The 14398-nt window shown below is 46.3% G+C and overlaps 1 protein-coding gene across 2 annotated transcripts in view; it reads right to left on the bottom strand.

Annotated features, from left to right (window-relative positions):
- The window catches only part of LOC126346522 (uncharacterized), an 81277-nt gene that overhangs the window by 47854 nt on the left and 19025 nt on the right, over positions 1-14398 (bottom strand). For both annotated transcript variants that reach the window (XM_050002194.1, XM_050002195.1), the window contains exon 2: positions 523-740. In XM_050002194.1, the coding sequence (XP_049858151.1) occupies positions 523-740 (218 nt within the window). The remainder of the gene's footprint in view (positions 1-522; positions 741-14398) is intronic.

Below are 14398 nucleotides of genomic sequence, written 5' to 3'. Positions count from 1 at the left end.
AGACTTTTCAAAACACTTAAGTACTGTATGTCATATTTTATCAGATGGAGTTTGTTCCATGATCTTGCTATGTATCACTGCCCCACTGGTAAAGCGAAGCCTGCTAATGGTTTACAGAATTCTTAGAAATACAGGTTGCACCTGTAGGCTGTGCTGCCCTCAAGTTTCATTGTTAATACTCGTCACCGTATTGTCACTTCGAATTAGTTCGCACATGCACAAAGGCAACCCAAATACTAAGTTAGCAAAGCGGACTGCTTTCGCGTCAACGACTTGCACTCACGAAATTGACGCTTGCCACATCACATTCGAGGCTCATACTGAGCACCTGTAGTGTGTCACGAGCTTGGAGGGATGCTCCATTGACTATTGTATGTATTGTAGGTTTTGCGCAGTCATCTTCTGAAAGGCGGCAAATATTATTTTCTTATTGTTACTTCCGACTAAGACATTCGTTATTGTTTTCGAAATAAAATTCGTAGTCAAAGATTCATAGGTATGCGACGTGCCGAGACAACTCACCGGGCGGGAAGTGGCTGGTTTGGGAGTGACGAGTTCCACAGGCACGTAGATGGGTACGTCTCGGTGCTTGTCGGTGCTGCCGGCGCTGCCGTTAGCGACGAGGACGTGCACGTCGACGACGGTCAGTGGCGGGGGGCGAGGCTCCACCTCGTTCTCGTGCGCGTCCGTCTCCTCTTCCTCCCAAAAGTCCAGCTTGTTGCTCACCTCGACGCACAAGCCTGCACAAGGTTGACAGTCAAGGGGCTGCACAAGAAAACCATAATAGAACAGTTGCCTGCGGTAACCAGAGTGTCATAATTAACATACGCTACTTATACTTTGCGCTTTGCAGCCTGTGTCAAATGCGTAATGCCTGAAATTCGTGAAAGAAACTTATCGGGAGGTAAGCGGTGTAAGACAAATGGAAATGGATGCCATTTCGTAAGACGATGAACTAAGCATTAAAAGGATGAGTCCCTAAAAACTGTATGAAACGAATGAAGTGAGCTGATATGAAATGAATGGATGAGTGAGGGTGCTTTCAGTGAATTTGTAATGGGGTGATATAACAGTGCAAACATATCAGAGATGCTGACCACGCCGTACGATGAATTATCGTATGTGGTGACAACCGAATATTTTTACCGGGGTGCTCTGACTTCTTGCTTATCGGGTTCAAATGGTTCAAATGGCTCTGAGCGCTATGGGACTTAATTGCTGAGGTCATCAGTCCCCTAGGACTTAGTACTACTTAAACCTAACTAACCTAAGGACATCGCACACATCCATGCCCGAGGCAGGATTCGAACCTGCGACCGTAGCGGTTGCGTGGTTCCAGACTGTAGCGCCTAGAACCGCTCGGCCACCACGTCCAGCACTTATCGGGAGCAGTCGGCTTAATATCTTTATTTTTTTCTTTTTGCATTCTTCCTCATCTCTCAGTGCAGACTTTCGTTCTTTCGTTCGCCTATTTCAATTATTTGGCTATATTGCTTGAATAATTAAAAACAACTTTCTGTATTAGTTCAACTGAAAGTGACTCTGAAACCATTAGCCGACCTCAGCCAGCTTCCACTCAGACTTCCACTGTCACTGAAGTTTCCACTGATGATCTCGTAACACAGCTATCAGAGGCCCTTACCGTGAGTGTGTTGCAGTAGCACAACTGGGGAATGGAGCTGGTGGGCGACCGTGGCTTACCCGGTCAGAAGGAATATTCAGTATGTTTCAGATAACACATTTTTCTCTGTGATTTACAAAATACACCGCCTGACAAAAAAAGTGCACTAAGAAGACATAGTCAGATGTCAACGCAACTTCGTACACCTACAAACATCGTCGGGTATGTAAATGCTTAAAGTTGCAGTTATCTGTGACAGGTAGAACGGCCACCATAGTGAATTAGTCTCGTTTGCGTATAGTGTTGTTGCCAGGTGTGGTAACGAATGTATGGGGCGTGAACAGCGTTAGATGCTGATCACAGTGTAGAACCCAGATGTCACGTATTCGTGTGAGAGAGCGTTATCAGAACCAGAAAGAATTTGAAAGGGGTCTCATTCTGAGTCTTCATTCGATCGGCTGATCGAATCGTGCGATATCCAGTGCAATATATACTCGGTGTGACAGTGGATCGATGTTCGAATGCATGCGAACTTGAGAGCGGGCATACCCGTCATTAAGGTTCCGATCGATCACGTCTGACCACCAAAAGGATCGATCGCCGTATTGTCCACCAAGCACACAGTCACCGCATCACATTTACGCCGCCGCCCAAGAACAAGTAATGGACTCTTGCAATGCTCTGTATCATACAGCACTATTGGTGGGAGAATAACAGCTCTCGGACTGGGGAATTATATACATAGGCAGTCGTTAACACTACAATACAAACAGCTCCGGCTAGACTTGTCCCGAGACGGGACGAGCATGAACTCCTGATAAATAACATCGGGTGTGTCTAGTGATGAAACACCATTCTACCATACCCCGGTTGACCATCATCGGTAAAAAAAAATGGCTCTGAGCACTATGGGACTTAACATCTGAGGTCATCAGTCCCATAGAACTTAGAACTACTTAAAACTAACTAACCTAAAGACATCACATACATCCTTGCCCGAGGAAGGATTCGAATCTGCTACCGTAGCGGTCACGCGGTTCCCGACTGAAGCGGCTAGAACCGCAAGGTCACACCGGCCGGCTCCATCATCGGTGAGTATGGCGGCTAACTACAGAGAGTTATCATTCTTCCAATGTTTTAGAGAGGCGCATCGGTGTTACTTCAGGCGTCATGGTCTGGGGAGCATCACTTATGTCGTGATAGGTAGTGACTGAAGGAATCCTGACGGCACAATAGTACGTCGAGGACATCCTGTTTCCTCATGTGTTAGCTCTCATGCGACAATATATGGTCGAGCCATTTTTCAACACAATCCACGCCCACACGTGGCACGTATCTCTGTTAACTGTCTGCGTGATGATGAGGTACTCCTGTGGCTGTCAAGATCCCCAGATCTGTCCCCAATAGAACATCTGTGGGACCAGTTCGGCCGTCAACTCTATCCCAGTGCCAGTATCAAGAATATAATGGTTCAGGTGCAACAGTTGTATACCAGTTTGCCTCAGGAGAACATACAGTGGCTGTGTGGCACCCTTCGCAATCGATTCAGTGCAAGCATCAATGCCAGAGGGTCTGCAGCGTTATACAGATAAGTCGGCTCGTACTGCCCAGTTGTTAGTAAATTGCACTCGTTACTGTGATCACTGAAAGAAAACCACATAGCCTCTGAACTTGTCAAGTTTTCCCTTCCTCAACCCCCACCCCCCACCCCCACCCGCCTTCCTTATGGGTGCTTCACACTTTTGGTATATTGACAGGTGGAGGACAAAATATGGAAACATCGAAAACTCTACACATTTCATGCCTAATACAGTGCCGGCCGAAGTGGCCGTGCGGTTCTAGGTGCTGCAGTCTGGAACCGCGAGACCGCTACGGTCGCAGGTTCGAATCCTGCCTCGGGCATGGATGTGTGTGATGTCCTTAGGTTAGTTAGGTTTAACTAGTTCTAAGTTCTAGGGGACTAATGACCTCAGAAGTTGAGTCCCATAGTGCTCAGAGCCATTTGAACCATTTGAACCTAATACAGTATAGAGAAACTGTTGGCATAAAAGTAACATTCATGTCGCCTCCGAATTGATAAATACTGGTCCTATATGTTTTTGAAGAGATCTTGTACCATTCTTCCGGCAAAAAAGTGGAAACCCCAGGTAACGGTGATTGATGTGTGTAGCGTACGGATGGTGCCTCATTGACCAGCTGCAGGTCACACTACAGAGTGCTGCGGGTTGCCAGCAAGCCAGCGCGGACCCATCATTGATGCTGCAGTATTGAGGGCGTCACATCGCTGAACAGCTTGCATACGCAAGCCACGGATTACCGCATAACTACCGGGTGTTCCTCCACCGCGCTGTCTTCATAGAACACCGCCCAGCGTTCGTAGGAGCGTGCGAGTCCGAGCCTGTACATCGACGTTCTACTTCGGAAGTGCCGCGATCTTATTATACCAAGTATGTTACCGGGACATTGGACACTATCAGTGTGCAGTCTTACACCGACCCTGCCTACAGTATTGACTCTCAATAGTGACAGGCTGGGTGCTCAATTTGCGCTTTCAAGAACTCTGTCGTATTTACGAGTTTCTTTCGTAAGATCAGGACGATCTTTAAGTTGCCTTCAACATGAAACTGTTTTCTGTTGCCCACTTCCTTATGTATTTCTCTGTAGTGATAATGTCCTGTTGTTTCTTGTTTCCCAGGCACAAAGTTTTTTGTTGTGCGTACTTTACCCATAACGGGATACTTTAGAGATGGAGGGCGATCACGCACCCTTCTCTCCAAAGAAGACGACAAAGACTAAATAATATTGATATACTTATATGGATAAGGTGTCTGTTCTTTCGGACGTGACCAAAAGAACAGACGCCATTGATGTCCTGCAACTGTCTGGAACGAAGTTAGAATTATATTAAAACCTTCGCCGGCCGCGGTGGTCTCGCGGTTCTAGGCGCGCAGTCCGGAACCGTGCGACTGCAACGGTCGCAGGTTCGAATCCTGTCTCGGGCATGGATGTATGTGATGTCCTTAGGTTAGTTAGGTTTAAGTAGTTCTAAGTTCTAGGGGACTAATGACCACAGCAGTTGAGTCCCATAGTGATCAGAGCCATTTGACCCATTTTTTAAAACCTTCAGCTGCTAACGGGCGTTGATATATATCAACGGGGACAGGTGAAAATATGTGCCCCGACCGGGACTCAAACCCGGGATCTCCTGCTTACATGCAGACGCTCAATCCATCTGTGCCACCGAGAGCACAGAGGATAGCGCGACTGCAGGGGCTAACTGAAGGTATTAATACAATTCTAATTTCAAAATAATATTGAGGTATGGTGACTCTGGTGGCCTAGGACAGCTGCAACAATTCATCGTCATGCTCACAATACCAATCGTGGACGATGTGAGTCGTGTGAACAGAGGTCCTCTCATCTTGGAACACAGCGTCACTATTACGGTACAAACATTGTATGGTCACATAATTCTTGACAGTAATGCGACTTTGCAGAGTAACCATGAGGCCCATGGAATACCACGATACAGCTGGCCAAATCATCACCGAACCGGGACTTGGGACGTAAACTCGGGCAGAGGTTGGAAACAGTGTGTAACAATACTCTTACGACCAAACTACTTTCTTTCATTGCTTCGGCACCACTATTTTCTGTTACGGGCATGGACATCACAGACGAGTTGTTTTGTAATTCTAACTCGCCCTGCAGATTCCTGGTTATTGAGCTGTTTAGTATTGTTTGGGTGCTGACAGGATTCGTGAGTCCGAAATTTAGTTCTGCAGTGACTTTTGCAGCTAACACTCTTTTATTGCTCGTCACAACCCTCTTCAGTAACCGTCTGCCACAATCACTCGACACGCAGCTTCATTCCGCGTTGTGACTTAAGAGGATGGCGTTTTTCCGCTTTCCCTGAATGCGGTATAAATCTTGGGCACGGTGTCCAATGGAACACCAGACTTTTGGTTCCCCTGATTACAGAAGCACTCATAACACGAGCACCCACAATTTTCCCATGTTCGAATTCATTTAGCTCTGACATAATACACTCACAACTACACAGAACACAGTACTAACGACGATTGACACCTGCAACGTATTGAGGACATCGCACAGATGCCGTTCTTGATCAAATAAATAACGGAACCAGCAAGTTTGGCTTGTATATGAATTTATGTTCCAGCATCCATTTTTCGCGGTGTCTCCATATTTTTGTTCAGTCACTGTAATTCGGTAGGTAAGCGTAACAAATTCGAGTGTTTCTGCGGATTTATGACCATTCTTTATTTAGTTATTAGTTTATAACAAATCTATTAGTCCATCTCAGCCTCCCCCTTCCTCTGGTCACCTTCAGCGTCCTCCCGCCCATCTCCTTGTCCCTCCTCTTTCTGTTCACCTCTCCTGCGACTCTCTCTGTCCATCTGCTTTTCCCCACCACCCTCTCTTTCTTCATCGCTTCTTCCAACTATCTCTTTCAATTTACTTCTCCTCTCTCTCTCTCTCTCTCTCTCTCTGTCCATCTCCATTTCCATTTCTCTGTCAGTTTCCTCATCCCCCCCTCCCTGTCCAATTCGTCCTCCCACGTGTGTTCATATCCTCTTTCACCATTTCTGTTTCTCCATCACTTCGTCCCCTTCTCTGGCTCTCTGTCTGTCTTTCTGTCTGTATCTCTCCCTCTCTGCCCACGTCAGCACTCCTATCCCAATACAAGATTGCTGGTTTTTACCCTTATTGTACTTCTTTCAAGATAGTAAGTAATAAGTGTACCAAGTTTAAGTAAGAAATCCAGGGGCTTAGGAGAATTTTTTAGCCGTGGCTTAGCCCACATACGCTCTTTTATATGACGTGTGTAAGTCACTTCATACATATTTCACCTGTATCTCTAGCGAATTTTGCCCTACACTTGCGTTTCCATGCAACTCAATGTTCATGACGTCATATTTTCTGAACTATGTGTCACACAATGATGTAATTTTGTAGATACATGCAGCGACACATGCAAATACTGTCTGTGAAATGAGTTGCGGATTGAGTTAGCAGCAAAGAAGTACTAATTTTAAACGCCATGCCTGATGAAGGAGTTTTACTGCCCGAGCAGCAACAAGGCACAGACTTTCCCCTTTCCTAATTTTGAAGAGGTTGTCAGCGACAAAAACTTTCTAACGGTTCGAAGTTATGTCTAAAGCATGTTCCAAGTCACTAAGTATTTATTGGATGAATGAATTCTGTCATTTACGTGTTGTGGCCTACTCGACTTATTTCACCGCTGCCCCAACCTTTTGGGTAGGTAGGTGCTGCTTATCCTCACAGCGATTGTTTCCAGACAGTAAGTGATAGGTATACAACGTTTTGTTGAAATCGGTCCAGTAGTTTAGGAGAAAATGTGGAACAGATACACCGAGGTTACAAAGCCGTGGGCTAGCAATATGCACATGTATAGATGGCGGTAGTATAGCGTACACAAGGTGTAAAAAGGCAGCTTGTTTAGAGATCTGTCATTTGCACTCACGTGGCCGGCCGGGATGGCATTGCGGTTCTAGGTGCTTCAGTCTGGAACCGCGTGACCGCTACGGTCGCAGGTTCGAATCCTGCGTCGGGCATGGATGCGTGTGATGTCCTTAGGTTAGTCGCATAGTGCTCAGAGCCATTTGAACCATTTTTTGCACTCAGGTGATTCATGTGAAAAGGTTTCAGATGTTATTATAGCCGCACTACGGGAATTAACGATATTTGAACGGGGTATGATAGTTGGTGATAGACACATTGGACATTCCTTTTCAGAAATCGTTAGGGAATGCAATATTCCGAGATTCGCAGCGTCATGAGCGTGCACAGAATCCCAAATTTCAGGCATTGGCTCTCACCATGGAAGTCGCAGTGGCCAATGGTCTTCACCTAACGGCCCGGAGGAGCGGCGTTTGGGCAGATTTGTCAGTGCTGGCAGACAAGCAACACTTGCATCAAATAACCGCAGAGATCAGTGTGGGATGTACGACGAACGTATCTATTAGGAAAGTGCGGTGAAATTTGTCGTTCTATGAAAGTAAACGACCGACGCGAGTGCCTTTCCTAACTGCATGACATCGCCTGCAGCGCCTCTCCTGAGCTGGTGACCACATCGGCTCGACCCTAGACTACTGGAAAACCATGGCCTGGTCAGATGAGTCCCGATTTCAGTTGGTAAGAGCTGATGGTAGGGCTCGAGTGTGGCGTAGATCCCACAATGCTATGGACCCAAGTTGTCGACAACGCACTGTGCAAACTGGTGGAGGCTCCATAATGGAACGGAATGGGTCCTCCAGTTATGTTCGGCTACTTGGAGACCATTTGCATCCATTCATAGACTTCATGTTCCCAAACAACCATGGAATTTTTGTGGATGACAATTCACCATATCACCGTGCCAAAATTGTTCACAACTGATTTGAAGAACGTTCGTGACAATTTGAGTGAATGATTTGGTCACCCAGATCATCCGACATGAATCCCATCAAACATATGTGAGACATGACCGACATCTCCTTTCGAGCATAAAATCCTACACTGTCAACACACTCGGAATTATGGACAGCTATAGAGACAGCATCGCTCAGTATTTCTGCAGGGGACTTCCAGAGAGTTGTTGAGTCTATGCCACGTCGTGCTGCTGCATTTCACCGGGAAAACACAGGTATTCCATGATCTTCTGTCACCTCAGTGTATGCATATATGCATACATCCATTTTTCTAATATGTATTGTTGTGCCAAGTGCAGCAGCAAGAAGTTATAACTCTTTAGTTAGAAAATTATTTTTTATACCATGTAATTGACGTATTTGAACCATCTGTGTGCAAATTGATTTCCATTATATTTCTATAACTTTTATTTATAGAGCTAGAAACGTTCTGAGTTTTAGGGGTAGATGCAACATACTGTTCATAATTGCCTGTCTTCGGATAGGTGTTCATTTAAGTTAGGTGTTCAAAAGACTGCTCATTTTCCACATTGCGTGTGTCAGAGGGCTTTCCAAACGAACTGTGGACTAGATGTAGGCTTAAAGATATTTGTGTTATGGAGAGACAAGGTTCCTCGGTGTACAGTCTGAAGTCATGTTCGCCTAGATTGTGGAATGTATCCCTATACTACCATATACAAGGATGATCGAAAAACACAAACAAGCGAGATTCGGGCTACCACAGATATTGATGTGGAATAAACGTGGCATACACTACTAACTAGTACGCTGATATATTGCTGGTGCTTGGCGAATGCTGACAAGATGCCAATGAAACAGCCGTGGCTCATGTTGTATGATATTCTGGTCGAAGAGCTCCATCAACCACTACGTTCTCCAGTCAGGGAATTGTGCACTCGCTTGAACACGTCACTGAAATGAACATTCGACCAGCAGAACCTCCTTCTGAACACCGGCAATTATGTACACCATGACTTATAAGGTTTATAGCGACCAAATGAAAAGTTATAGAAATCTGATTAGGCTGATTCGTACACGGATTAAACACACACACTACTGGCCATTAAAATTGCTAGACCAAGAAGAAGTGCAGATGATAAACGGGTATTCATGATAAACGGGTATACATTGGACAAATATATTATACTAGAATTGACACGAGATTACATTTTCACGCAATTTAGGTGCATAGCTCTTGAGAAATCAGAACCTGAACAACCACCTCTGACCGTAATAACGGCGTATTGTGACGAGCCAGTTGCTCGGCCAGCATTGACCATACGTTTTCAATTGGTGAGAGATCTGGAGAATGTGCTGGCCAGGGCAGCGGCCGAACATTTTCTGTATCCAGAGAGGACCGTGCAGGACCTCCAACATGCGGTCGTACATTATCCTGCTGAAATATAGGGTTTGGCAGGGATCGAATGAAGCGTAGAGCCACGAGGCGTAAGACGTCTGAAATGTAACGTCCATTGTTCAAAGTGCCGTTAATGCGAACGAGAGGTGACCGAGATGTGTAACCAATGGCACTCCATACAATCACGCCGGGTGATACGCCAGTATGACGATGACGAATACACGCTTCCAATGTGCCTTCACCGCGATGTCTCCAAACACGGATGCGACCAGCATGATGCTGTAAATAGAACCTGGATTTATCCGAAAAAATGACGTTTCCCCATTCGTGCACCCAGGTTCGTCGTTGAGTACACCATCGCAGGCGCTCCTGTCTGTGATGCAGCGTCAAGGGTAACCGCAGCCATGGTCTCCGAACTGATAGTCCATGCTGCTGCAAACGTCGTCGAACTGTTCGTGCAGATGGTTGTTGTCTTGCAAACGTCCCTATCTGTTGACTCAGGGATCGAGACGTGGCTGCACGATCCGTTACAGCCATGAGGATAAGATGCCTGTCATCTCGACTGCTAGTGATACGAGGCCGTTGGGATCCAGCACGGCGTTCCGTATTACCCTCAGCAATGTCGCGATACGATAAACCGCAATCGCGATAGGCTACAATCCGACCTTTATCAAAGTCGGAAACGTGATGGTACGCATTTGTCCTCCTTACATGAGGCATCACAACAACGTTTTACCAGACAACGCTGGTCTACTGCTCTTTGCGTATGAGAAATCGGTCGGAACTTTCCTCATGTCAGCACGTTGTAGGTGTCGTCACCGGCGCCTACCTTGTGGGAATGCTCTGAAAAGCTAATCATTTGCATATCACAGCATCTTCTTCCTGTCAGTTAAATTTCGCGTGTGTTGCATGTCATCTTCGTGGTGTAGCAATTTTAATGGCCAGTAGTGTAGCTGAATGACAGAGAAAATGTTCTATTGAAAAAAAACTGTAATTCGTTCTGTAGTTTTGTGGTAAATAACTAAGCAAACTATGTTTATAATACCGGTCAAAGAGCAATGTTCTTATGTTTACATATCTAAATAAACAATCCTTTCATTTGTTTTGTAAGTTACAGAGCAAAACACCTTACTTGAAGCACCTCGTTCGCCTATTCAGTTAGATTGGGTGTTGCACCTGTGGTCCTAGTCCCGTCTGTCCCGAGTAAGAACATCTGGCAGTGCCTGCCGGAAATCAAACCTGACAAACAAAGAACGCTTGAGTGAGGCCTGGCAGCTCCTCGAAAATCAAACGGGAAACTTGATTCTCATTCCAGCGTGGTAAAAATTTTCATTTATCACTACATATTCGTTAAACGTCAACTGTGTTTCACTTAATGAACTAATGTTCCGTTAACATGAAAGTTTTCTGGGTATGTTGCCGTGTCATATTGTAAAAGACTATTCCTGATAAAACCATTGTTTCTACATAGGTTACAGTGGCCTCTTTTTGGATCTACCCAAACGTTGATTTCAATAGTGATAGTTATTTACAATATGACAATATGACGCAATACCATACCCAGAAAACTTTCACGTTAACTGACTCTGGCCGCTGAAGCCTAGGCAATCATTTTATCGTTATGTTATTTCTAACTGGGTTAGTAAATATTCTAGAACTACCAGAACTGAGTTGAAAAGCAGTTTAGCTGAACGAGGTATTGTTGGGTACATACAAGAGTGTGTAAAGTCCTCCAGAAGAATTACCCAACTGCATGGACGGGAAGTGTGTACTATAAATCAGAGTTAGCACTAGTGGTTAAGGACGGGGTATACTGTATGCTCCTCGTGACAGTATCCACAGCTTTGGCACAACACGTTGAGCGTTTTAGAGGGTCTGAAGCGGCGTGGTTCAACAGTTCGACTCCATCTGCCACAGATTAAATTAATGGAGCATATGTCTTTGCGCCAGCATTCAGTGTCAGCATATCACTTATGCCTCTGGCGGTAATTCAGTTCATAGTGTTTCATTAAACGACAGCTGTAAACATTCGCTAGTTACGTGAATAATGTAAGGAAATGCACAGGAAATAGTTGACGCGATTACAGTCCTGATTTTTTCATACTAGTGAAAATTATGGCACTGTACCAATAACAGCTTCAGCGATGGGGCAACGGCAGGTATATTAGCAAACGGTGTGGAACGTGGATACAGCCGCCGAGAGGTTTGAAGAGAGACTGCTTAAGTTCATGCCGTAGCGAGGTTGTCTCCTGGAGACGGAGATGGCTGTTTCGATAAGTGCTTCCTGCAGGTAATAGCGTGGCCAGGATCTTGCGTCACGCTCGCAAAAACGCCGCCTCTGCCGAGACGACGCGGAGTCGCGGCGGATGCCCGCAGGCCATTCTCGCGAGAACACCGCTGTGCTCTGAGGACACAGCAAGAACTTGCCAACCACTCCCAAAAACACATAACCCGGCCTAGATGTAGACTTCGACTACTAGCCTGAATACGGGGGACGTTCATATACGATTAAAACCTTGTAGATATGGACTCGGACAAGGCGCGGTCGAAAGCCTTAGGTAGTGGTGACACCTATTCGCAGATGCTACAGACCATTCACACTGTGTTGTAAAATTTTTGTCAGATTCAACAAGAAATTGTGCTGGTACAGCAATGAAATAGTGAACTAACACAGATCCCTTAATCCCTCGTCGTCGAACAACGTTAAATAGATTTTTTTATGTGGCTTTTGTGAAAAATGAAACTCGCTCCACACTTCAGAGATATTGTGTTTGTAAACAAAACTTCCCCAGTTAATAATGATCACACGACCAAATCAGCTAGTACTGCACAAGTGATTGATGAAATAACGGAACACTAATTTCAAAATTTTAAACCGCTACAGCTAGGAAATGGATTTAGCCTCAAAAAGATTAACTATGTCTTTGGACTCAAGGACATGGAAAGTAATGGACAATTATGATTATTTACAATATTACAGACATTAAAATGTATAATTTTTTTATGTTTAAACCAGTGCTGTTCTGAATACGATGGGAAAGGTTATATCGGTGTGCCCTAGAAACTAGATCTGAATGTGCAGCCTTGCAGAGAGGAACGGTTGCACCTGCTGTTGATTTGTTAATAACACTTGAAAGAGACACCCTTTTCGCTTTCACTTTCATCTACTTTGGATAAACGTGCAAGTCTTCACTTGTGCATATACCTACATTGTTTTTCCCAACGGTGGTACCACTGAGCTATGGAGAAGAGATGAACACACTACGTTACTTCATATTTCAACATACATCCCTCACTGATCCTTATGTGTCCTCAATGTCTAAGTGATTATACACTCCTGAAAATTGAAATAAGAACACCGTAAATTCATTGTCCCAGGAAGGGGAAAATTTATTGACACATTCCTGGGGTCAGATACATCACATGATCACACTGACAGAACCACAGGCACATAGACACAGGCAACAGAGCATGCACAATGTCGGCACTAGTACAGTGTATATCCACCTTTCCCAGCAATGCAGGCTGCTATTCTCCCATGCAGACGATCGTAGAGATGCTGGATGTAGTCCTCTGGAACGGCTTGGCATGCCATTTCCACCTGGCGCCTCAGTTGGACCAGCGTTCGTGCTGGACGTGCAGACAGCGTGAGATGACGCTTCATCCAGTCCCAAACATGCTCAATGGCGGACGGATCCGGAGATCTTGCTGGCCAGGGTAGTTGACTTACACCTTCTAGAGCACGTTGGGTGGCACGGGATACATGCGGACGTGCATTGTCCTGTTGGAACAGCAAGTTCCCTTGCCGGTCTAGGAATGGTAGAACGATGGGTTCGATGACGGTTTGGATGTACCGTGCACTATTCAGTGTCCCCTCGACGATCACCAGAGGTGTACGGCCAGTGTAGGAGATCGCTCCCCACACCATGATGCCGGGTGTTGGCCCTGTGTGCCTCGGTCGTATGCAGTCCTGATTGTGGCGCTCACCTTCACGGCGCCAAACACGCATACGACCATCATTGGCACCGAGGCAGAAGCGACTCTCATCGCTAAAGACCACACGTCTACATTCGTCCCTCCATTCACGCCTGTCGCGACACCACTGCAGGCGGGCTGCACGATGTTGGGGCGTGAGCGGAAGACGGCCTAACGGTGTGCGGGACCGTAGCCCAGCTTCATGGAGACGGTTGCGAATGGTCCTCGCCGATACCCCAGGAGCAACAGTGTCCCTAATTTGCTGGCAAGTGGCGGTGCGGTCCCCTACGGCACTGCGTAGGATCCTACGGTCTTGGCGTGCATCCGTGCGTCGCTGCGGTCCGGTCCCAGGTCGACGGGCACGTGCACCTTCCGCCGACCACTGGCGACAACATCGATGTACTGTGGAGACCTCACTCCCCACGTGTTGAGCAATTCGGCGGTACGTCCACCCGGCCTCCCGCATGCCCACTATACGCCCTCGCTCAAAGTCCGTCAACTGCACATACGGTTCACGTCCACGCTGTCGCGGCATGCTACCAGTGTTAAAGACTGCGATGGAGCTCCGTATGCCACGGCAAACTGGCTGACACTGATGGCGGCGGTGCACAAATGCTGCGCAGCTAGCGCCATTCGACGGCCAACACCGCGGTTCCTGGCGTGTCCGCTGTGCCGTGCGTGTGATCATTGCTTGTACAGCCCTCTCGCAGTGTCCGGAGCAAGTATGGTGGGTCTGACACACCGGTATCAATGTGTTCTTTTTTCCATTTCCAGGAGTGTATATACTTGATTCATTTTTTGTTTTCTACTGATGGTTGGTTTGGGTGATTAATGGTATGAAGTATGTCGTCTGATCAGATGTTAGTGGAAGCTTTCGTAGATGCTACCTGTGCAGTCCCAAACGGTCACAGAACTCCTGAAGATAGACGCTGACTGTGGATATTGTATCAGAGACACAGTCCCTTAACTGTTCAGAGATTTGACTAAACG

This window comes from Schistocerca gregaria, chromosome 1 (genome assembly GCF_023897955.1).
Source record: "Schistocerca gregaria isolate iqSchGreg1 chromosome 1, iqSchGreg1.2, whole genome shotgun sequence".
Taxonomy (NCBI): Eukaryota; Metazoa; Arthropoda; class Insecta; order Orthoptera; family Acrididae; genus Schistocerca; species Schistocerca gregaria.
This window is presented reverse-complemented; position numbering and strand designations above follow the sequence as displayed.